This window comes from Ranitomeya imitator, chromosome 7 (genome assembly GCF_032444005.1).
Source record: "Ranitomeya imitator isolate aRanImi1 chromosome 7, aRanImi1.pri, whole genome shotgun sequence".
Classification (NCBI taxonomy): domain Eukaryota; kingdom Metazoa; phylum Chordata; class Amphibia; order Anura; family Dendrobatidae; genus Ranitomeya; species Ranitomeya imitator.
The window spans coordinates 38,632,637-38,659,441 of NC_091288.1; the positions used below are offsets into that span (position 1 = coordinate 38,632,637).

The following is a 26,805-nucleotide window of genomic DNA, read 5'->3' on the forward strand; positions in this document are numbered from 1 at the left end:
GGCTAAATGAATAATGTCTGGAAATCCAACTTTATTGTTTTTCCTACTCATTGCATTGTCCTGCTTCATATCACGGTTGCGTATGTAGATGGTTAGACAACTTACACTGAAAACCGCCCGTCTGCCATCACTTTATTTACTGCAGTAGAATGAAATGATATTAAATGCTGGTTTTTGCTCCCTGTGGCGCAGGCAACAAATAAGCAGTTATTAAAGTCTTGTACGGAGGCAGAAGCTCCACTGACCCTCTAATCAGTTAAAGTAAGTTTCTAGGTACCACTGAGCTATTGCTTGTCATTTTCAACATCCTCAGAGTAAAACAAATGCAATATTTTGCTGTACAGTTGATATCTAACATCTCTGATGTGTCTGAGTTTATCTCCAATTTATTGGAACACTATTTAGCATTTATGTACGTGCTGTTTGTAGCTATTACTTTTTACATGGGAGATATAAATATTTTACGCTTCTGCTGAGATATTACTATACTGCAATGGATTAATTCATTGCTTCCATATCACCAACATATTCCGCAGCTTGGTGCTACCATTCGCGAACAGTCCGTATAACTCAGATGAGGATAACAACACAATGCTCGGACTGGCCTAGTGTGATAGCTGCATAGAAATGCATGGTATCACGCTCGGGTCGGGAGAGCCGCAGGCCAGTCCGAGCATTGCATTGTGATCCTCATGCGACTTATACAGCCTTCTTCCTTCACGCTCGGGTCGGGAGAGCCACAGGCCAGTCCGAGCATTGCATTGTGATCCTCATGCGACTTATACAGCCTTCTTGCCACCATAAATATGGAAAATTGCAAAGTGGTTGCATAAACCAACAATTTTGCAATTTAACGCTCATAAAATTACACATAATTCTCCAGGTAGGAGAGATTTTTTTTTTCAATTTTATGGTTTTCTCTTCATTGCCACCTCTGCAATCTATCAGCGGTGGCCTTTGCAAGGAGCACAGATCTTCCAAGATCTTTTCTATAAAGCTTGCAAGTGCTGCTCTGAATGGGATTATGGGATCTGGCCACATTTAGTTCCCCTGTTCTCCTCCCATTCTGAAGAGGGATCTGTGGTGCAACAATGTCACTAGTAGAAACTGTTGTCAATCATTCGGAAGTGAACCTTCCCCCAGCAAGCAGGAAGATGTTAGGCAGAGGAAGGACGTATTCCTGAACAGCTATGATAAGAACAACCCTTTAATATCAATTCCTTTGCCTTATTGGGGCTTACAAGTCATTTCCTTACTGTAGATCTAGGACACTAGTGCCATTGGAACTAACTAATCTACTAATATTTTGCACTACAATTCCAAGTAAAGGCAAAACCTTTCTAAGGAAGGTAAACTGATTAGAGATTGCTCAAATAACGCAAAGTTGTCAGCCAAAATATAGTGCTATGCTATAGAAAAAAATCGGCTATAAGCCGCAGCCAGCTCACCAACCAGACCATAGATAATTGAGCACGGAGATTCGTCCAGACCAAGACGCCAAGCAATTGCAGTATACGAAAACGTGGAAACTCCAGCTCCAATAAAATTGCAAAATTCTTTATTAGTCCAACTTCATTAAAACGGACATCCTTACAGAGTAAACAGGGCGCAGGTGGTTACATGAATATAGGCAACGCGTTTCGATTTTATATGGGCATGAATAAGATCCTGTGTGATCGAAACGCGTTGCCTATATTCATGTAACCACCTGCGCCCTGTTTACTCTGTAAGGATGTCCGTTTTAATGAAGTTGGACTAATAAAGAATTTTGACATTTTATTGGAGCTGGAGTTTCCACGTTTTCGTATACTGCATAGTGCTATGCTACGTGCTCCTGCACCTTCTTTTTGCCCCAAATTACATTTTGGCTGTCATAGATGTAGAAATATTTTCAAGTGTTTCCCTGGGGTAATAAGATTGGGTACAGTAAGGTCAATTAACCTATTCTGTTGAAAATAAAGGGGTGAAAAAGTATCTTTGCTACTTGTCTGTGGTCTCCAGGGAGTCTCAGGCATTCCTGCGGCTTCCAGTACAACTCATAGACTTATATTTGTTTAGGTGACGTTATTCCCCAGTATGAGTTTTTCTTTGTTTCCTTCATTTTTTGTATCTAGCATCTTTCCTCCTGTCATTTTTCTCTCACTTTACTGCTGTCTGTGAAGATATCATGACTTTGACATTTTCTTTTCTGTGAAATGCAAACTTGGTCTATTCCAAGAGAAAATGCTAAATCATGGTATTTGACAAGTTATGGAGGTTTGTGGGATACTTTGTGTTTTTTTTTTTTATCTTTAGTCTTGGCACATCTTGTTGACAATTGGAATGCCCTCTCTCAGTTTGGAACATATTAATAGACTAGATGGTGGCCCGATTCTAACGCATCGGGTATTCTAGAATATGCATGTCCACGTAGTATATTGCCCAGCCACGTAGTATATTGCCCAGCCACGTAGTATATTGCCCAGGTAGTAGTATATTGCCCAGCCACGTAGTATATTGCCCAGTCACGTAGTATATTGGCCAGTCACGTAGTATTTTTGCCCAGCTACATAGTATATTGCCCAGCCACGTAGTATATTGCCCAGCAACGTAGTATATTGCCCAGCCACGTAGTATATTGCACAGTGACGTAGTATATTGCACAGCGACGTAGTATACAGCACAGAGCCACATAGTATACAGCACAGACACGTAGTATATTGCCCAGCCACATGGTATATTGCCCAGTCACATAGTATATTGCCCAGTCACGTAGTATATTGCCCAGTCACATAGTACACAGCACAGAGCAACGTAGTATACAGCACAGCCACGTAGTATACTGCCCAGTCACGTAGCATATTGGCCAGTCACATAGTACATTGCTAAGGTATGTAGTATATTGCCCAGACACGTATGTAACAGGTTAAAAAAGAGTTAAAATAAAAAAATAAACATATACTCACCTTCCGAGGGAGCCCTTGTAGTCCTGTCGCCTGTGTGCGGTGCAGATGGCAGCTTCCGGTCCCAGGGTTGGTATGAGCGCAGGACCTGTGATGACGTCACGGTCACATGACCGTGATGTCATGGAAGGTCCTTCTCGCATAGCATCTCGCATAGCATCCTTGGCCCCAGAACCTGCCGCCTGCACTGCCGAGGAGAGGACGCGACGTCGGAAGGTGAGAATAACGTGTTTTTTTTATTATTAGTATTTGTAACATTAGATCTTTTTACTATTGATGCCACATACGCATCATCAATAGTAAAAAGTTGGTCACACAGGGTTAATAGCTGCGTTAATGGAGTGCGTTACACCACGGTCCATTAACGCTGGCATTAACCCTGTGTGAGGGCTGACTGGAGGGTAGTACGGAGCGGGCACTGACTGCGGGGAGGAAGGAGCGGCCATTTTTCCGCCGGACTGTGCCGGTCCCTGATTGGTCGTGGCTGTTTTGCTGCGACCAATCAGCGACTTGGATTTCCATGACAGACAGAGGCCGCGACCAATGAATATCTGTGACAGAAAGACAGACAGACGGAAGTGACCCTTAGACAATTATATAGTAGATTTCCAGGAGGAGTAACAGAAGAACTGTAGAGCACAAAAAAAGATAAGATACTGCAGAATTGTTGATTTACGGGGAGTACATCTAATTGATTCAACAGATATGCCAGGAGAATGACTAGTTCTCTTTAAATCAACAGATTTTACTGTAAAGAGAAAAAAGTGCTGTGAGCTGGAATTGAGTGTGATGATGGAAATAGGTATTAATAGCTCATTGTAATTGTCATTATTTGCTGGAAAAGGACATTCTGAAAATAATTTTTTTTTACCAGATACGGGATTAGAGCTGCCGCCTGTGTCTTGCATTAAAGGCTTTTTTATTATTATTATTTAGAGACACTTACGCGTTAAATCTAAGAACACTCGCCTCTGATTATGCCACTTGACCTTCCCGCCATATTAACAGTGCCACAAACCACACAATTTTTAGGAAGCGCTCGTCTAACGATCTCAATGACATTCTCTCCAGTTATTTCCTATCTGAAAGTACACTTGGCCAAGAGAAATATCCTGCTATTGTTCACGCCCAAGCTATAGAGTGCACTACTTCTAACTAAATCCTGTGCAAATCCTAATTAATTATTTGACACATGAAACCATGTTAAAAAAAAAAACGGCTTTATCTTATGACTTTATATTTATTCTTCTTACCAGAAAGAGTGAAAAAGATTTTCTCATGAAAGCGAGACCTGTCTATATGTCCTATTAGGGAATATGGAAATCATAAGAGGAGGTCTCAAAACAGGACAACTCTTCATGAGCCAAATGGAACAGAGGAGCAGCTCCCAATTTGGTGCCCTCAAGTCATCCATGTAACACCACACTGCCCCATCACTCCACGGAAAAGGAACAGGACTTATAAGGATAAGTTGATTTTGCTGGAGAAGTAATGAGACAACCCCTTAGATTACTATAATAGTACATAGAAGACAGCGAGCTCAATATCAAAGATTACAATGTGACACCATTTTAAGACCTGGTATATTTTCCCCTTCAAGCCTTCTCCATTACACTTGGGCCAAGTTCCTTATCTCTAGTTGAGGAGTCATGCACCAGTTCTTGCCATTGAAACATTTGGAACAACTTGAACTGTGCCACCTTTCTCTAAAAGCCCCCCTATAGTAGCTACATGGTCTGCCTCCATGGAATGCATGCTTCCTTTGAAAAAAAATATATTTCATACGCTCCATTATAATAAATTTGCCAATTGTCAAACCATCATACAGCTCGAATCTGGTGGTCCCCCATAGACCTTAGGTTATCAGCAGATTGCATCAATATTATCTAAATAGTTGGTGTGAATTTATTCCCATTTCCCATTCCATTGGCTCTTACCTGCTGACCTCTGTGGCCATTATTTTGATTAACCAGCCTGGTGTAATGTTGCACTTGCATTTTGCTGAAATGATGACTTTATGCCAAGCTGGCTAATCTGGCTAATCAAAAGAAGAGCTGAGAATATCTGCAGTTAAGCAACTACTTCCACTGCCATCCAGCAGCCAGAGAACACTGTCATGGAAGATGGAATGGATCGTACGAATCAATTCACACCAACTGTCTGCACCTTCAAAAAATATTCTCATGTTTATGGATGTTGTTAAGGTGAACCTTGACTAAATGAGACATTTTGTGTTATAAGGGGGTTGTGTAGAATAGGAAAAAATGATTTGTTTTCTTTTCTTTTTTTGTCCTAAAAACCTAAATATGATACTGTAGCTCATCCTCCTTTAAGGAGTTTGTCAGCCAAAAATAGCTATTCAAGTGAAACTCAAACATTTGATGCACTCTCATGCTCTGATTCATTGCCTTTGCGCCTGTTTTTTTTATCCAGTTTCGTGTGTTTTGTGCCTTTTTTTTTTTTTACACCCAATTTGTTATTCTATTTGTTCCTTTATTTAAGTCGATTTTATGTGTGCTCGCCAGTAGTTTTCTGTTTTCTGCTCAGCAGGCAGAGTTTAGCAATTCCAGATTTTTTTGGCAGATTCATCATTTGCAACTTTTTTAAAAGTCAAGATTGCGTTGCGCAGGCGTGTACTATGGAGGACAGATAATGAACTTCAATCCAATATTGTGGCCAGCATGCAGCCAGCGGGTAAGGAAAGGGTGAATCAAACACCCGAAAACTCCGCCCATATGACCGAAAACCGGTCCCGCCAAATTCAGGTGACAGGTTCCCTTTAAGTGCATCTTTCCACCCACTTATTTTCCATCTACCTCTCTCTGGTTACTGAAAAGCCCGAACTGTCAATCAAGTTAGAGGGGAATGGAGACAGATGCAAAGCAATGAATTGTAAGGAGCACTGCAACTGTTTTGCAACGCCAAGTGCGCACTGAGCGCCTGTCTTTTGTTTGAACGGTCATATTGTGCCGACAGATGCCTTTTAATGAATCACTAAACTACAGCGCTGCCATTTTTAATCCACAACAGGTCCTTTAGAAGTCAGTCCAAACCTGAAAACCCTTTTAGTCTAAGGAAATCTATTAGATAGATAATATTCCCTACATAAAATAATAAGACAAGCATCAAATTCTGCTAATTATCTCCGCACTTTGTGATTGCTCCCTGCGGTAACTTTCCGACTGTTTCCTATTTTGAAGCAAATTATCAGCTTTTTATTGCTGCAGAGATAAGATTTATTGTATTCTTACTATGTCGTGAGCTGATAGGGAAAACAAGAATCTTGACATTACAATTCGGTTTCTTAAAAAGAGGCATGTCATCTAAAAAAAATGTTAACTGCTGTCATAATACCGGCCTGCATTATGTCATATTCTCCCTAAAGCCACAGTCATCAGAGTTGTGCTGGGGCTGTGAGCAGTCAACACTTTGTACATAGTAGTTGCGCTGTAACCGTCATCCCCCCTGCACCTTGGCTGACATCTTGTTTCAAAGTACAATGTGCAGTGAACGCTGACTCTTCATGGCCCAAGTGCCACTCCAATGACTTAAAGAAAGTGGCTAAAGGGAGAATACTACTTAATTTTCTCCCTGCAGCTGCATATCCAGTTAGGAAGACACACACGTTTGGAAAAAGCACTTACATGAAGATTGCAGCTATAGTTGCAGGTATGGGCTCATGCACATGATCATATTTTCAGTCTAAATACGATCTGACAAAATATTGGACTGATGTTTTTCTATGGAGCTGTGCATATGTCTGATTTGTCAAAGAATGTCAAAGGAAAAAAATTGCATCATGCGCGATTTGCATTCAATATTTGGATCGTACTCAGCCATGCAACTCAATAAGTACGTGGAAAAATCAGACCGCACTCAAATTTTGGCAAATTGACAGAATGATGAACATGGAGAAATTTTTTCGCCATCTCCACCTCATCCGAGAGAATCGGATCAAACTGTGATCACACTCCGATCAAACTCTGATCAGAATGTGATTAGCATAATGGTTCCAATTTTCTTGAATGAGAGAAAATACGTTCTTGTAATCCTGCCCTAAAAGAAATTTTTGAATAACATGTTTCCTTTAATTACATGTACTTAGAATAGGATCTCATTACATAAGAAGACGGATTCATATACCACTGTTTGTTTTCGTACTTGTTACAGAGTTTTTTTCCAGCTTCATAGATGGATCTTGTTTAATCTTACTTGAAAAACAAGCTATTTTACAATTTAACGCTTATTAACCACTTTCTAACATCGGGTGAAAATGTACGCCGATGTTGGACTCTCCCCCTTTGATGTGGGCCCCGGCAATGATTCCACATCTTTCCAGGCACATGTCAGCTGTTTTAAACAGCTGACTTGTGCCCGGAACAGCCGCAGGTGAAATCGCGATCCACCCATGGCTATTAACCCATTAAATGCCGCTAGCAAACTCTGACAGCGACATTTAACATGCGCTTTTGGCAATCGCGCCAGAAATCCACCCATCGGTGACCCCTTCATGTGATTGTGAGTCACCGATGGGTTGTCATGAGAACCAGAGGTCTCCTGCAGATGTCTATGGTGGTCATAGCCGGATTGCTATTAGCGCCGCCCGGCGCCGGCGCTCATAGCAAGTGAGTAATTCTGCTACATACAGGCGATCTGATCATCACCTGAATGTAGCAGAGCAGATCAGGTTATGGCAGCTTCTGGTCTCCCAAGGAGACTATTGAAGCATGCCAAAAGTTAATAATTTTTTTTTAACTATAAAAAAATTAAAAAATATAAAAGTTCAAATCACCCCCGTTTGCCCCATTCAAAATAAAACAATTAAAAAAAATCAAACCTACACATATTTGGTATCACTGCATTCTGATTTGCCCAATCAATCAATAAAAGAAAGGTTTTACCTGATTGCTAAATGACGTAGCGAGAAAAAAAGTTAAAATGCCAGAATTACATTTTTTGGTCGCCGTGATATTGCATTAAAATGCAATAACGGGCGTTCAAAAGATCGTATCTGCACAAATATGGTATCACTAAAAACGTCAGCTTGGCACACAAAAAATAAGCCCTCACACAACTTGAGAACACAAACAATGTAGACATTACGGGTATCAAAAATGGCACATTATTTTTTTTTTTTTTTTTAGCAAAGTTTGGAATTTTTTTTCACCACTGAAATAAAAAAGAACCTAGCATGTTTGGTGTCTATGAACTCGTAATGATCTGGAGAATCATAATGGCAGGTCAGGTTTAGCATTTAGTGAACATAGTAAAACATCAAAACAAAAAATAACTGTGGGATTGCACTTTTTTTGCAATTTCACCGCATTTTGAATTTGTTCCCGTTTTCCAGTACACGATATGTTATAACCAATAGTGTTGTTCATAAGTACAACTCGTCCCGCAAAAAAACAAGCCCTCACATGGCCATTTTGACCAAAAAGTAGAAAAAGTTATGGCTCTGGGAAGAAGGGGAGCAAAAAATGAAAATGGAAAACCAAAAATACTTCTGGTCATTAAGGGGTTAAAATTTGCAGTCATTCTTGACATACTAACTTTTCTTTACAACTCGTTGCCTAAGAGACCGACCACTACTGCTGATTAGCTTGTAAGAACTTCACTGTACTTGAGTAGGCTATTCACTCTTTATCAAGACCATGAAATCTTGTCCAGTTTCAAAACAGTGCTTACAAGCTCAATAGAATAGAGCTTGTAAGCACTGCACTGGTTGGTCTCCAAGGCAATGAGCTGTAAACAAAAAAAAAAGAAAAAAAAAAGTATTGATATCTCAAGGATGGCTGCTTGTATTTACGAGCAATATCTGGCAAAATACCAACTTATGAAGAAGGGAATAACCCTTTATTTGAAGCTTTGACATACAGTGTACTACGTACTATATTTATTTACATTGCGTGGAGCATGGGGAGGATTAAACAGCTAAAATGTTTTAATATAATAATAATAATGAGAATTCCTACTGTGCACTATATGACTGAAGAAATAAAGGGGTACCTTCACAAGTTCCAGACTTCTTACAACACTAAAGAATTCTATGTTAATAAATGAAACCCTAATCCGTCAGACTAAGCAGAGCGTCTTTTCCTATGGAGGAGCCATCATGTTCAATCATTCTTTCATTTCAATGAGCAATATGTAATTCTTCATTTCTCCTCCGGGAGTGCTGCAGGGTAATTGCACTGAAATAAAAATGGTTGTGATTTATTTCCAGACTCCGTGTTTCCTGTACTGTGCGTGTAATATGTGTCCCAAAGATTTTGTACCATCTCATAATCAATGTTTGTAATGTATATTTACTGGTGATTTTTTTTTTCAGGCATTACAAGAACCAAAAAGGGACCATCAGAGGACACTGCCAAAAGTGGTAATATACCACTGGACTTGCCGGAATCTTTGCCATTAAAAGACAGGATGGCCATGTATCAAGCTGCCACAACTAACAAGGGGAAAACCTCCAGCAGAAATGTAAGTTTCTTCATATTTTTTTTTCTGTAGTTTCTCATATTGTACATAATACAAAAATTCTATCATATCGCATAATACAACATATTTTAAGCAGCAACATGTAGATATTTATGTAGATACTAGATGGAGGCCGGTAATGTCACGATGGGGGGGCAGGCATGCGGGGCTGTTGTTACCTAATGGCATCCTGTGATAATCTAATGATTTTTGCATCAGGGGACTCATGTGCTTGATGCCTACGCTTATATGCATTGTTTTTGTCCCAGCGATACTGTTGCTCTTCAAGAGTCTCAATTGCACTTTGTTATCTTCGACGTTGTGCCTTTGCTGCTTTCCTTTTATTGTCATTGGCGTACTTTTTAGGAGGAGCCATGTAGGCATTGATATTTGCTTTTGAAAGGGGTTTTCCTACGAACAAAATTTAATTTAAAAAATTGTCTGCGTCTGACCGTGTACCGAACATACCACAGCTCCTGGGCAGGGGAGGAAGCAAAATACAATACTAACATTACAGCATGAAATCGCAGATGATACATTTTGTGAGGTAAAATATTTTTAAAAACAGTGAAATATTTTACCTCACAAAATGAACCCACTGTGATCCCCTGCTGTAATGTCAGCATTGTCTTTTGCTTCCTCCCCTGCCCAGGAGATGTGGTATGCTCCGTACACGGTCAGACACAGTCAATTTTTTAAATGGAATGGGACCCTTTCCCTCGACAAGCAGTGGGAATTCCTATTTATTTGCATGGGAATTCAGACCACCTTACTACTGACAGCAGCCTTAAATGGATCCCTTTTCATAATAGATGCAGGATTCATTGAGGGGATTTGTACTATACATTTATGGCATAAACTGTGTGTCATGGGGAACACCAGGGAGATCACGTAGATCCCACCGCTGCCACAAGTTTGTCGGAGGACTCAACACCGCTGCCTCTAATCATCAGGACAATTACGCAAATGACAAGTGATGGGCGAGGCCACAGCTGCTTCCACTACTAGGCCAGATATTCGGGAACTCACAGTGAGCGTATCATTTATAATGGCCGATTAGACATCTGTTGTCAGGTAGTGTATGGCTCTAGGGGAGCGGTTTACAGAACAAGAAGAACGGAGCTATTAAATTTTATATATTTAATCTGGAAAGGTAGGCAGTGTTTTTAAAAAATATACATAGATGTTACAAAATGGGAACAAAACAATACGGTATATAAAACTACATAGCATAAAAAGGAATAACAAAAGAGAATTGCTAACCCTGATGTTGTAGGAATGGCTCTTTTCTTTATGGAGGGAAGCGCTCCAATTAGAAAAATGGAAAACTCTCACAGAGAACTGTGTTTTCCTGAAATGAACAATGACAGAAACCCAAACTCTGTTGTTAATTAGATCAAGGTTATGCCCACACACTTCCCCTTGGTGACCTCATATGGAGGCTGGTTGTGGGATGTGTTAGGTCTTTTTAGAAGTTTATGAGATCCCCAACTTCCAGGATATCTTCGCTCCTGAAGATCACAGATGGAAGATAGTGTCTACATGTTTCCAGTCACAATTTTACCTTTCTATAGAGATGAAAGATGGCATGGATAGCATAATTCATCTTACAGATATTAAGTTGGAGGCGTTCGGCTGGCCTTACGATAATGTGAGTGAGTACATTATGTTCATCCCTTCTCTATGACGCAGAAAATATATCTGCCTTAACTATTGGATTGATGCAAACCCCAATATATTTATCACTGACCACTGGCTCCAGAAAGTCTGCGGCCAGTGCTTTGAACAGAAGAAGCTCTTGCCTCGGAAGTGTACTTCTCAACCTCTGAATATACGAATCCTAGCCTTGGTGTCTAGTTCTCAGAGCAGATCTCCTGTTGCAATTACCTGGTCATTGCAGGAGGTCCTACTTCAATAGAAGTTAAAGTGTCAGCTCTCTCTTACTTCCCCAGTTATAAATAGTTGCTCACTTCCCCAGTTATAATTAATCCCATATGTTCAATGAGAAGGTGATATGTGCCCTCTCATGAGATGTCTTTAAGTGTTTTAATTTTTCTCTATAACACTTTGAATACACCAAAAACATCTGAGATGGGAATACCTCGTAAAATTATGTAATTCTACAAATCTTTACGCAAGACCATCCTTAGGCTTCAGAACTTTCTATTGACTTACTCCCATTTGTTGCACTACACAAAGCCCAAAAAATGCAAAGTCACAGTTGCAACCCTGTGTTGCCACCTTTCCATAGGTTTGGTTATCAATTGTGGGATTGGGAATGTAAGTTCTAGGTGTCTACATCATCAAAGCCAATGGCTTTATTAGTTATGGATGATGTTCCTTGTGCAACTGCACAGATTGTACATCAGGATTCCAAAAAGGAGATCTACTGTCAAATCCCGGGACTTGACAACCCTCCAGGAGAGCAACAATAAGAAGACAGGAGGAACTGTAGAGACTCACAGAAGACACACAGGGCATCGCTAGTGAGCCCTGCACTTGGGCTGAATTGAATGGCATGAACTTCAATTCCCCAGACGAGCACTGTAAATTCGCGCATACACTTTATTGATACGAGAGCAATGTGTTTCTACCTTGGCTTGAAGTCTTATAAGAGTCCTGATCTTGGAGCCCAACTGCCTTGGAAGTGCAAAGATCACACATCCCCCAGACTGGGTCAACATCTACCAACAATAATCTAAAATGTAAGACTACATATTATAAGGCCACCATTTTCCTAGTGGTCACCACTAACTTTGATTCAGTTCTGAAAACACTTTTTTGACAATTTTTTTTTTGTCACAAGTTGACAAATATGGGTAATGTACAGGTTGCCATGTTTTAATGATAGCAAGTAACATGCAAATTTTAAAATGCCAGTTTATCTAGTCTTTAAACATTAAAAGGGTTGTCCATTACCTTGATATTTATGAAATATCCTTAGGATCGGTCAACAATATCTGATAGTGGCGAGTAGGTCTAACAAGCAGTACCCCCATAATCATCTGTTAACAGCTCCGGTGTGGAGTGGATCATCACTCCATTCATTGTTTAGTAATGCTCTTGGTTACTGCAGATCAGATCCTGTTAAAGCGAATGGGAGCTGAGCTGCAGGACCCAGGGGCAGCCACAAAACAATGTACTGCAGCAAGTAACAGATTGTTGGGTCTGCAGGGTGTTAGACCCTCTCCTCTGATATTGATGACCTATATAAACCAGTGGTCAACCTCTTGAAGGAAAAGGTGTTTGAACCTGACAATTTCAGTGCGACCAGCTCACTGTTATTTTCTACCTACAAAACGCAATGTGTGATCAAACCCAAAGGTTGAGCTTCTGGTCTCACAGCATTACACTGATGTAGCGCCATCTGCTGAGAGAGAAATAGCATGCACAAAATAATGAGCATGAGCATGTGCTACAGCCAGACTCATAGCTTGAAGCTCCAAGGTCCTCATGCAAAATCTGTAACAGGGTGCCCACCTACAATTTCAATGCTACAAGTATTCTTATATGAAATCAAAGAAATGAGCCTGAGCATAAGTTGGTATACGTGCAATGTGTAAGAGCACGTTCAAACTGTGGCCATTTAGCAGAAAAAAACTAAGACACAAAACGAAATTAGCACTTATCCTGTAATAAGTAATTAAGTAGTAATAGTACATATAAATAGCACGGGGCAGTCAGCTAACACTTTGACCAAAAAAATGCAAAAGCCATTCAACCGCATCAAGGTGCACCCGTGGTTGGGAAGGTCCTATCCTCTAGAAATAAAACCTCACCTTGTGCCCACTGACCTCAATGTACATGGGGGCAGGAAAGGATCGGGGATGACTGTTCAGCCACCTGTCCCTGGGAAGCTATACAGATGAAATGCTGAGCTCAAAAGTGGGTCCACATCCCTGTTTGTACAAAGTACAAGAAACTACAGGAAAACCAAAGAAATGAGCCGGAGCATAAGTTGGTATACATTCAATGTGTAAGAGCATGTTCACACTTTCTAAACACCAAAATATCTTATCTCAGCCCTGTTGGCACCTGTTATAGAATAACTCCTGGCTACATCTGTAAAGTCCACTACACTCTTACTATGTCTTATTGATAAGTTAAGTATGAAAATATTACCAAAATGCATAAGTGATGGGTTCACTTTCAAAAAAAGCCACATCAGACTTTGTTGTATGTAATTTCCGCAAATATATATTATGTTAATAAATAATTAGAGCTGAATTATAATGAAACATTTAAAGCAAATAAAATGAATCAAGGGTCAAAGCATTGATAAGATTGGCTAATGAGGACACATATCAGACACATCTCCAATATTAAAAATTTCTTCTACCCAAGTGTAAAATTGCAATTTTCTAATAACACTTTATAGATTTATAGATAAAGCTGCAGCTCCGCTTTTGATATTGGATGCAAATATCTTTTCCTTATTTTTTTTTTATGATATGAAATCTCATTTTAATTCTCTGGCTGTGCAGATTTCCCATCTCTTTCTGTACACTCCAAATCCATTAGGAGCAGCCTAATCAACATAGAAATAAGGTAGAGTCGCAATGACTCACTCAGCTAAACCAATTATGATTAGTGGAAGGAGCTGGATGCTGCGTTATTGGCAGCTTTATGGACAGGAGATAATAAAATCATCTGAAAAAAAGTCATTTTCTCTCCTAAATAAACAACTTAAAAGTAAAAAAAAATCTGCTGATTGCATTACTCTAGAAAGGGAGGTGACGAACAAGGTAAGGACGGGTATTTCAGACATCACTTGCAAAGCTCACTACAGAATTTTCCCTTTGCTCAGGTGGCAGTTCTGATGGTTTGTTAATCAGTAGAAAATAGAAAATATTAAAAAAAAAAATCCAACTTTGCATTGAAAGCAAACATTTTCTTAAATCCACTGCAGCGTCCCCTCCGGGAAAATGAAGCATTGCATGGTTTCCTTTGAAATGAATGGGCTGATTGTGAATTGCATGGACATGCTGGGTCCTTGTGTAACTACGACCCTCTTTTTTAGCTGCAATTAATTTTTTTTTGCAAATCCAAAATGGCAAGTGTTCAAAACAGCATTTAAACTTAAAGGGTTTGTCCAGACTTGTGTTGAAAGTCTACAGTCACTCCATGTGATTGCAGACTTCTGAATCCTTGCAGCACCCGCACCACCGCAGTCAGGATTCTCCGGTTGTGCTCACATATCCGCAGGCATGCGATTTGCATATATGTGGTCATGTGCTGACTAGACATGCTTCGCCTCGCTCAATACAAGTGCTCAATACATGCCAGGGTGCTAATTGAGTGTCTTCAGCGTGCTTGAAAAATATGTTCGTGTCCCCGCGGCGGCATGTCTCGCGGCTGTTCAACAGTCCTAACAAATCCCTGCATTGCAGTTGTCTAACAGCTGCGAGACATGCCGCCGCGGGGGCTCGAACATATTTTTTGAGCACGCAAAAGACACTCGGTTAGCACCCGGGCATGCTCGGATAACACCTCATCCAAGCACATTCGCTCACCACTACTATCTATCCAGTTGAGAGACAGCTCTCCAAAAATAATTTTGTGCTTAAAAGAATAGTGGAATTCTTATTAGTCGATGTGGTGACATTTCGGTTCCATCACAGAACATTACTAAGGTTTATCTAATATCAGCCACCATATATCCATATCAATAGAATCTACAGTACATGAAATCACTGGTTACCAGCATCTTATTATTCCAGACAAAATAAACAAATTTTCAAAATCCATCAATCTGCTCGTCTCGTTTTTTACCTCTGTGATGAGAATAGTGGCTGGAAGCTTTTTATTCATCCCCCTCCTACTCTGTTTTACGAACACCCTCCTCGCTCCGAGAGGAAAACCAAATTTGATCAAAATGCTATGAAAAAATGTAGATGGCTTGTCAGCATGACACGGTGATAGGTGATGCATAGGAGCTGTCAGCGGTAATATGTGTGAGCTGCCATTTTCACCGTCTATTTCCTCCTGCCCGACAGCTTGTCTTCTCCATAAGTAATCGCATGGTCACCCCATTAGACCGGCTCAGAAATATGGAAAAATGTTCCATGTTGATTAGTGATTGCTGACTTCATTTTCTTTTTATAAAACGTTGCAGCAAAGGCGGATTGGTTTACACCTCGGAGAATGACTCCATGCATCTTACAGGCATTTTAGACATAACTCCTATTTATTTCCCAATAAAATGTACTGGATGCCGATGATTAGATTTTAGATCAAATGTGCAGATCTGTTAGAGTCTTTCCCTGATTTTAGATGAAGTGAATAGAACATATGAAAGTTTTACAATAAAAGCATCCACAATTTTAACTTTTTAGATGGCAGAGGAGTCGGAAACTTGCGTGATGCCCGGAGGACTGGCCAGCATGAAGAAGCACTTTGAAACGTCAGACAATGTGACGGCGCGGAGCACGGTATCCCAGTATCAGCACAGATCTGTGAAGGTGAGACCTTTACCAAAGTTTTAAAGTCAATGGGAAACACTTGTTTTGGAAGGTGGATCAGTGGTTAAAATGTACTAATATTCCTTATCATAAATAAGCAACCTAAAAGCTCAATCGCATAAACCGTGTTAGGCCGGTTTAACACGTCCTGATATTTCTGGTACATGTAAACACGGTACCGGAGATATCCGTGTCCATGTGTCCATCAGTTTACTATGTGAGACACATGTGTGGCAACCGTGTGTCACATCAGTACCACACGGACGGCCACTGGGGAAGCAGCGCTACAGTAAGCTGTCATCCATTCTCCCCTGCTCAGCCGGTGAGCAGGGGAGAATGAAAGAAAGAAAAAAACGACGTGGGATCCCCTTATATTTTTCAACCAACACGGCAAAACTCACTGGGGCGGGCTGCTATTATCAGGCTCCTAAGGGGCCATGGATATAGGCCCTCCGAGCCTATAAACAGCAGCCCGCAGCTGCCCAGAAAAGGCGCATCTATTAGATGCACCAATTCTGGAGCTTTGCCCGATTCTTACCACTTGCCCTGTAGCTGTGGCAAGTGGGGTAATGAAGGGTTAATGTCACCTTCCTATTGTAAGGTGACATTAAGCCGGCTTAGTAATGTCAATAAGACACAAATCCATTACTAATCCTATTGTTGTTAAAGGGTTAATAAAATACCACACAGTAAGAAAAAGTCTTTTAATGAAATCAAACAATAAACACAGTTTTGCCATCTTTTTTCTTCTGCCATGCCAAGCAAAGCACTCAATCTCCTGTAAAAAATGTCAAAATAAAAAAACAACAATATACCCATACCTGTTCGGTGTACAGTCAGTCCCACGCAGTAATCCATATCTAGGGGAATGTACAGTTTACAACCAGGAACGCTGGTAATGCGACCGCCTCCGGCTGTAAACTACTGGGGAATGAATGAGACACTGCAGAGACTCAGTAACTAGCGTTGACATCACTGAGTCTGTGCTCGCTGCTTCTCATTCATTTTTGCCGGGTTGGTTTAAAAATATAGGGGGGCCCCATGTCGTTTTTTTCTTTCATTCGTTGTCCCCTGCTCGCACTGCTGCCGGCAGAGCAGAGGATAATGGATGAAAGCAGCGTTCAGCACCACAAGCAGGGGAACAGCACTTACAGTAGCGCTGCTTCTCCGGCGGCTGTCCGTGCGCATGGAGGACAGTGTAAAACAAATATACAGTATATATATATATATATATATATATATATATATATATATATATATGCTTCTTGCAAAATTAAAATATAATATTATCAAAAAGTTAATTTATTTCAGTTCTTCAATACAAAAAGTGAAACTCATATATTATATAGAGTCATTTTAAACAGAGTGATCTATTTCCAGTGTTTCTGTTAATGTTGATGCTTAACCCCTTAACCCCCGGACGGAGTTTTTTTTTGTTTTGCGTGTTCATTTTTCGCTCCCCTTCTTCCCAGAGCCATAACTTTTTTATTTTTCCATCAATATGGCCATGCAAGGGCTTGGTTTTTGCGGGACGAGTTGTTTTTTTTAATGACACCATTGATTTTACCATGTCGTGTACTAGAAAACAGGAAAAAAATTCCAAGTGCGGTACAATTGCAAAAAAAGTGCAATCCCACACTTGTTTTTTGTTTGAATTCTTTTACTAGATTTGCTAAATGCTAAATCTGACCTGTCATTATTATCCTCCAGGTCATTATTAGTTCATAAAGGCACAGATGATTGGCCTCAGGAGACCAAAACATCCAACACCGCGGAGACACCATCACGTGTTTCTCAATGCAGTGATTCCAGAACACTGCCCCCATCCCTTATGGGAAATATGCAGATGCAAGTAAAGAAGCTGCGGAGACACCATCACGTGTTTCTCGACGCAAGCAATGAATAGCCAGGCCTTTCCCCGGGAAGGAACAACCACGGGAAGGGCAGCATCCTATGAAGGAAAGCCACCTATGCCAAGCATGGTATCCATCCACAGACAGCTGTTTCGGGGTTTTTGCCCCTCATCAGTGTGGAGTAGGAATCTGGCTATTAGGAGCAGTGCCTAGTAAAAAGGCTGTAAAGGCACAGATGATTGGCCTCGGGGAGACCAAAACATCCCAACACCGCGGAGACACCATCACGTGTTTCTCAACGCAGTGATTCCAGAACACTGCCCCCATCCCTTATGGGAAATATGCAGATGCAAGTAAAGAAGCTGCGGAGACACCATCACGTGTTTCTCGACGCAAGCAGTGAATAGCCAGGCCTTTCCCCGGGAAGGAACAACCACGGGAAGGGCAGCATCCTATGAAGGAAAGCCACCTATGCCAAGCATGGTATCCATCCACAGACAGCTGTTTCGGGGTTTTTGCCCCTCATCAGTGTGGAGTAGGAATCTGGCTATTAGGAGCAGTGCCTAGTAAAAAGGCTATAAAGGCACAGGTGATTGGCCTCGGGGAGACCAAAACATCCAACACCGCGGAGACACCATCACGTGTTTCTCAACGCAGTGATTCCAGAACACTGCCCCCATCCCTTATGGGAAATATGCAGATGCAAGTAAAGAAGCTGCGGAGACACCATCACGTGTTTCTCGACGCAAGCAGTGAATAGCCAGGCCTTTCCCCGGGAAGGAACAACCACGGGAAGGGCAGCATCCTATGAAGGAAAGCCACCTATGCCAAGCATGGTATCCATCCACAGACAGCTGTTTCGGGGTTTTTGCCCCTCATCAGTGTGGAGTAGGAATCTGGCTATTAGGAGCAGTGCCTAGTAAAAAGGCTATAAAGGCACAGATGATTGGCCTTGGGGAGACCAAAACATCCAACACTGCGGAGACACCATCACGTGTTTCTCAACGCAGTGATTCCAGAACACTGCCCCCATCCCTTATGGGAAATATGCAGATGCAAGTAAAGAAGCTGCGGAGACACCATCACGTGTTTCTCGACGCAAGCAGTGAATAGCCAGGCCTTTCCCCGGGAAGGAACAACCACGGGAAGGGCTGCATCCTATGAAGGAAAGCCACCTATGCCAAGCATGGTATCCATCCACAGACAGCTGTTTCGGGGTTTTTGCCCCTCATTATGAGTTCATAGACACCAAACATGTCTAGGTTATTTTTTATCTAAGTGGTGAAAAATAATTCCAAACTTTTCAAAAAAAATTTAAATAAATAAAAAATTGCACCATTTTCCGATACCATAGCATCTCCATTTTTCGTGATCTTGGGTGGGGTGAGGGCTAATTTTTTGCACGCTGAGCTGATGTTTGATGATACCATTTTGGTGCAGATATAATCTTTTGATCGCCGGTTATTGCATTTTAACGCAATGTCGCGGCAACCAAAAAAATGTAATTCTGGAATTTTGCCTTTTTTTCTCAGTACACCGTTTAGCAATCAGGTTAATCTTTGTTTTTATTGATATATCGGGCGATTCTGAAAGCGGTGATATCAAATATATGTATCTTGATTTTTTTATTGTTTTATTTTCAATGGGGTGAAGGGGAGTGATTTGAACTTCTATATATTGTTTAATATTTTTTGGCATGCTTCAATAGTCTCCATAGGAGACTAGACGCTCCCGTAGCCCGATTGGCACTGCGACATAGATGTGACAATCAGATAGCCTCTCTGTAGAAGAATTACTCACTTGCAATGAGTGCCAACCAGTGGGTGGTGCTCACAGCAAGCCGGCACTAAGAACAATAGAGGTCTCCAGGAGACCTCCAGTTGTAATGTCAACACACCGATGACCCGCGATTATGTGACGGGGGTCACCGGTGGGCGGAGTTCCGGCGCGATTGCCAAAAATGCATGTGAAATGCCGCTGTCATCATTTGACAGCGGCATTAAACTGGTTAATTGTTGCTTGTAGATCGCAATTTCACCTGTGGCTATTCCGGGCACATATCAGCTGTTTTGAGCTTTACCATGCTCCCAAACAGTACTTTCCCCCCACACATGGGGTACAGCCGTGCTCAGGAGAAATTGGACAACAAATATTGGGGTCTATTTTCTCCTGTTACCCTTTTGAAAATTAAGAAATTTGGGTTTCAATTAAAATTTTTGTGAAAGAAAGTTAAATGTTCAGTTTTTCCTTCTACATTGCAAAAATTCCTGTGAAGCACCTGAAGAGTTAATAAACTTCTTGAATGTGGTTTTGAGCAGTTTTTAGAATTGTGTTAATCTGGGGTATTTTCTGTGATATAGGCCCCTCATTTCAAATGTGATGTGTTTCTTAAAAATTGGTTATATAAATTTTGTTGTAAAAATGAGGAATCGTTAGTCAACTTTTAACCCTTCTAACTTCCTAACTAAAAAAAAAATGTTTCAGAAATTGTGCTGATGTAAAGTAGACATGTGGGAAATGTTATTGATTAGCTATTTTATATGACATAACTCTCTGGTTTAAGGGCATAAAAATTAAAAGTTTGAAAATTTCAAAATTTGCCAAATTTTTGCCAAATTTCAGATTTTTTCACAAATAAACACAATTCATATCAAACAACTTTTACAACTATCATGAAGTACAATATGTCATGAGCAAACATTCTCCGAATCAGTGGGAACCATTGAAGCGTTCCAGACTTATTACCTCATAAAATGACTCTGGTCAGAATTGTAAAATTTGTTCTGGTCGTGAAGGTGAAAACATGCTTGGAGTGTGAAGTGGTCACTTTTACACATTTTTAAAAAAAAATTCCAAGTAAAATCCTTGCAGTTTTTACTTTGCTTTCTATGTCGAAAATTAGGCTGACACTTCAGGTCTATAGAGATCATTTGTCAGCAGTCATCCCATTATCACAGGCGGGATTTCAAGGAAACATAACAATTATGTATAGATATGTATAGATAGTTGCAGATTTCTGCTTTTAACAGAATAATTCAGAACTCAGACATAATGGGAGAAAGAATTGTTTTATTGGACCCCGACCACTGGATAAACATCATGCAAATTTAGAGTATGTGCACACGTCAGGATTTCTTGCCGAAATTTTCCTGACAAAAACCGGACACTTCTGCCAGAAATCCGCATGCGTTTTTTCCACGTTTTTTCATGCGTTTTTGACGCGTTTTTGGTGCGTTTGTGCGTTTTTTCCCAAATGCATAGAATAGCGGGAAAAGTGCCGAAAATCTGCAAAATTTATGAACATGCTGCTTTTTTACCGCAATGTGTTTTTTCGCGGAAAAAAACGCATCATGTGCACAAAACATGCAGAATGCATTCTAAAAGATAGGATGCATAATGCATGCGTTTTTAAAGAGTTTTTATAGCGTTTTTACCGCGAAAAAATGCGAAAAAAAACATGAAAAAACCTGAACGTGTGCACATAGCCTTACAGCTCTGGCAAAAATTAAGAGACCAAGTAGAAATCTTCTAAGATTGTTGCTCTTTACCGTGTCACCACTCTCAATGGACTATTGTTTGGTTCTGTTCCCTTGTTTTATCCCTAATTTCCCCTTTGTTCTATTGTATCCAAGTTCACCTCCTCCCCTTCCCCCTTTTTTCTTCCCTTTTTTCCCTTTCCTCTTTTCCCCACTATCCTGTCTAAGGCCTGTCGAACACGTCCAGATAATTCTGACACCGGAAAAATCGGTACCGGAATTATCCGTGTCCATGTGTCCGTGTGCTCACGTGGCACATCAGTGTGGCACACGTGCGGCATCCGTGTGCTGCCCGTGTGCCGACTGGGTACCACACGCACCATGCAGGAGACAGCGCTACAGTTAAGCGCTGTCCCCTGCATCTGGTGCTGAAGCCGCCATTCATTTCTTTTTTTTAAACACCAAAAAAAAAAAAAAAAAAGATTTTTCATATCTTCTCTCCAGCGAATGCTGCTGGAGAGAAGAAATGAATGGCGGCTTCAGCACCACGCTGGGGGGACAGCGCTTACTGTAGCGCTGTCTCCTGCACGGAACACGGACTGCACACGGACATCATCCGTGTGCTGTCCGTGTTATACACGGACCCATTGACTTTAATGGGTCCGTGTAATTCGTACGCTCCCACGAACACTGACATGTCTCCGTGTTTTTCAAACGGACACATGGTCCATGAAAACACGCTGACTTGTGCAGAGACACATTGATTTTAATGTGTCTACATGAGTCAGTGTCTCCGATACGTGAGGAAACTGTCACCTCACGTACTGGAGCCACTGACGTGTGAAACTGGCCTAATGTTGTATTATATTATCCTTCATATAGTTTCATATCGTTTATATAGTATTTTTCATCATACTCCAATAATATTATATATGTTGAATTTCAACTCATGTTATATTGTCGCATATAACCTGTTCTGTTATTCTGATATTGTAAAATTTCCCCAAATAAAAAATTATTGAAATAAAATAAATAAATAAATAAATAACTATACCTATAAAGTGAAAAATCAGACAAACTGAACATTTTGCAGTGGTCTATTAATTTATGCCAGAGCTGTATTTGCTCATCTTTCCTGAGGACTTGTAATTTTCTATACTTAAAAGTTTTCTATAATAATTTATTCATAAAAACAATTCTTCCTCCCTTGTTTTTTTAGGAGTTGGTTCCTTATCTTACTGTTCTCGTCTCTTTCACTAAATACTATAGAGTAACTTTTGCCGTATGGCCAAGTGCATTATGTCTATGCAGCGTCCTTGAGAAGTCATCATCATCAGATTTCTTCGTTGCCATACTGTAGTCACATTAACCACCAAGAAAATGTTGTTTCATATAAGAAGAGTTTTCTTGACTTTATTGCTTCATTATCATACATCTCTGCAAATCGTCACTGGCGATAATGATGGTGGAATCTGTGAATAGTCTTATAATAAAGCTCATCAGACTACGTATAGAGGCTACATAATGAGAAATGATAATTGGGAGTTAAGAAGATGCATTTATGATAATAAAGAAGAAGTGACGGCCTATATCGTCGAAGTCTTTAATGGTGAATAAAGAATTCAGATTAAAAAAAGATTGTATTCAAAGTCAAAGCCGGGTCAATTATTCTCTGCAGTTGAAAGACATATATATATTAAAGCTATGAATACATTTGTTCTTTTCCAAAGGTTTTTAGGAAGTACAAGTGGAGAAAGTCATTTCGGAATGCTGACAGTGAAGTACTGCGGTTCTTTGGTCCCACCATTCTGAGATCCGACCTACCATAGACAAATTCTAGTAAACCAGTTCTTTCTCGAGCTAGTTTTTAGCATATATTCAGTAAAAAGAAAGGCCATGTTTTTAAAAGGTTGTGACTTTCTTCTCACACTTCATACAACTATTCTGCAAAAAGTTTCCTCTATTTTCTTGTTTACTATCAATGTATTGATAGTTTTAATTTGCATTTCTATATTAATTGACACGTGAACGTCATGTCGGGGATGCGACATTAGAATATCATATGTAGTGATCTATCAATGTTGGTGATCGAAGGGTTTTCCCAGCTCAAAAGGAGATGAAATATTATTGTTGTATGCCTCGACTTCATGACATAGAGGATCATGAAGGAGACTTGTAATATGCTCATTTCAATTGAAGACTTTAAAAATAGATTATACTACCACTGTGACGTGGATTTTCAAAGAAAGCATAAATGCATCATCAGGTCTGAGAGATCTAATATATAATGTATGCAGTCTGTATATAGAAATCTGGTGACAGATCCACTTTACAGCCTATTGATTGTATGATAAGCTTTGCAGGAAAGAAATGTGGAAGCACAACATAATCATTAAGCAGCAAGAATATCTTGCCGTTCTTCAATCCTTACCCTGGGCCAAAAGGAGTTTTCCCAAGATCGCAACCTTTCACCTATCCATATTATAGGTGGGGGTCACGGTATTGGACTATCTCTATCAGTCCTGTAGACTTGGAATGGAGAGTCAGTGGTCATGCTCAATCTCTGCTTCATTCCCAATGGGAGCACAGGACAAACCTTTGATACACCAGGAAAATGTGCAAAAATATCAAACATCAGTATACAGGAAAGAAATATATCTTGGTACCGTATTAGCCAGTAGATAGAAAAATATTTAGAATTGAGAGTCCTCAGTGGTTGACACCTTTTAATGGCTAACTGAAAAGATGGTAACAAATTGCAAGCTTTCGAGACTACACAGGTCTCTTCATCAGGCAAAGACTAAAACAAATTCTGAAGAATCACATATTTATGCACAACATAGCACAGAAAAACCATGGATAAGACAGGTGACATGAAGCAGAATTACCATGAGTGATAAACAGTTATGTCCATAAATATTGGGCCAGCTCTTAGATAAGGAATGTTTTATTGTCCTCTGATTAGGGTCTCTGTTGTGATGACCCCTCATAGTCTGAGGGGCCATTTCCTTAGTTGATGTAAAAAGACATAAATCCATGCGACACATTCATTCCTGCATTAAGACTGTCAAAGGTCGTCATCAGTTTATATTCCCAGACTCTTCTGTCTCTCTGAGATTTGAAGCTACCTTTTAACACAAGTAATTTCATGTCCATAATGTTATGATTTGGGAGACAAAAATGTATTGCCACAGATAGATCCATTTTTTTTTCTCTTATTGTATGGCGATGAGAGTTCATCCTCGTTCTCAGTTTCTGCCCTGTCTCCCCCACATACAGACCCCCAGTTGGACATTTAGTACAAATAATTAGGTACACCACATTAGAAGTGTCGCAGCTGAAAGTACCTGGGATCTTGTAGTCCTGATGTGAATTGGGGATCTTTATCTTGTCCGTGGTCATTATAATGGACAGGTTTTACACGTTTTGTGATTGCAAGGAAAGGTACCTGCAGCTGTTGGAGAGGACAGGGCGCTCTTGACAATGATGCTTCTTAGATTTGGGGGCTGCCTAAAACACAGTAGTGGGGGGTCTGGAAAAATGGATTGTAATCGGGCATCTTTTTGTAGTAAAGGTTGTAATTTCCGTGCAGCTCCCCTTAGCACCTCCAGATTTGGATTGTAGGTAACGACTAGAGGTACCCGGTTATTTTCTTCTTTAGCTTTGTAATGTAGCAGGTGATTCCTTGATATTCTGGTGGCTCTTGTAATCTGGTTTTCAATTGTTCTTGAATGGTAGCCCTGATTCAAAAAGGTCTTTCTGAGGTGACCAAGGTGTTTATCCCTATCCATCCCTATCCCTATCACTCATGGTAATTCTGCTTCATGTCACCTGTCTTATCCATGGTTTTCCCCTCCTTTTTTTTCTCTGTGCTATGTTGTGCATAAATATGTGATTCTTCAGAGGTTTTCTCTGATGAGTACCATTTGCAGGATAGCTGGGGTCACAGAGGTCAAACCTCCAATGATCAAGAAGTTGTTCAGACCACCAATGATCAAGAAGTTATCCCTTGTCCAAAGGACAAAAACAAACCAGATTAAAGATAATCTGTCACTAAGCTTTCTCTGCTCCGTCTAGAAGTATCATAATGCAGGGACAAAATCCACGATTGTTGGGTCAGTCACAATATCTGCACACGGCATCTTTTTCAGATAAATTCCGCCAAGAATCTGTTTGAATAGGTGTCAAAAAATGGCCAATAAAATTAACAAAGTGCCCAGCTAAGGCTGGTTTCACACTTGCGTTTCAAAACGCATGCGTTTAAAAAAAAACACGTGGTGAAAAAACGCATGTAAACGCGTGCAAACGCTGCGTTTTTTTTACGCATGCGTTTTTGCATGTGGTGAAAAAAACGCGGTGTTTTGACGCGTTTACATGTGTTTTTTCATGCGTTTGCGTTTTTTAAACTCATGCTGAGAAATGTGTGACAGCTGCCAATCATCAAAATAAAGTAAAAAACCCACTATAAACAGAAATAGTTAGGGTTAGGGGTAGGGGTAGGGTTAGGGGTAGGGATCATAACCCTACCCTAAAGGGATCCTAACCCTAACCCTAAGCCTAAAGGGATTCTAACCCTAACCCTAAAGGGATTAGGGTTAGGGTAGGGGTAGGGTTAGGGTTAGGATCCCTTTAGGTTTAGGGTTAGGGTTAGAGTGAGGGGTAGGGTTAGGGTTAGGATCCCTTTAGGGTTATGGTTAGGGTTAGGGGTAGGGTTAGGGGTAGGGTTAGGGTTAGGGGTAGGGTTAGGGTTAGGGATAAGGTTAGGATCTTTTTAGGGTTAGGGTTAGGGTTAGGATCCCTTTAGGGTTAGGGTTAGGATCCCTGTTATGATAAGGTAATTCAGTACCACAATGGACATAGAGGTCAGAGCACATACAGTGACCTGACAATAACCCAAAAACATAGAACGAGCTCTGAGACGTGGGAACTCTGCTGACCGCAATCCCTAATCCTCTCCAACCACACTAGAGGCAGCCATGGATTGCGCCTAACGCTCCCTATGCAACTCGGCACAGCCTGAGAAACTAGCTAGCCTGAAGATAGAAAATAAGCCTACCTTGCCTCAGAGAAATACCCCAAAGGAAAAGGCAGCCCCCCACATATAATGACTGTGAGTTAAGATGAAAAGACAAACGTAAAGATGAAATAGATTTAGCAAAGTGAGGCCCGACTTTCTGAACAGAGCGAGGATAGGAAAGGTAACTTTGCGGTCAACACAAAACCCTACAAAAAAACACGCAAAGGGGGCAAAAAGACCCTCCGTACCGAACTAACGGCACGGAGGTACACCCTCTGCGTCCCAGAGCTTCCAGCAAGCAAGAAAAAACAAAAAGACAAGCTGGACAGAAAAAACAGCAAACAAAATAGCAAAGCGGAACTTAGCTATGCAGAGCAGCAGGCCACAGGAACGATCCAGGAGGAAACACGTCCAATACTAGAACATTGACTGGAGGCCAGGATCAAAGCACTAGGTGGAGTTAAATAGAGCAGCACCTAACGACTTCACCACATCACCTGAGGAAGGAAACTCAGAAGCCGCAGTACCACTCTCCTCCACCAACGGAAGCTCACAGAGAGAATCAGCCGAAGTACCACT

The 26,805-nt window shown here is 40.7% G+C and overlaps 1 protein-coding gene across 1 annotated transcript in view; it reads left to right on the top strand.

Annotated features, from left to right (window-relative positions):
• The window catches only part of XIRP2 (xin actin binding repeat containing 2), a 122,552-nt gene that overhangs the window by 50,962 nt on the left and 44,785 nt on the right, over positions 1-26,805 (top strand). Inside the window, exons 2-3 of the mRNA XM_069733074.1 lie at positions 9,274-9,422; positions 15,755-15,880. Coding sequence (XP_069589175.1) covers positions 9,369-9,422; positions 15,755-15,880 — 180 coding nt within the window. The 5' untranslated portion in view covers positions 9,274-9,368. The remainder of the gene's footprint in view (positions 1-9,273; positions 9,423-15,754; positions 15,881-26,805) is intronic.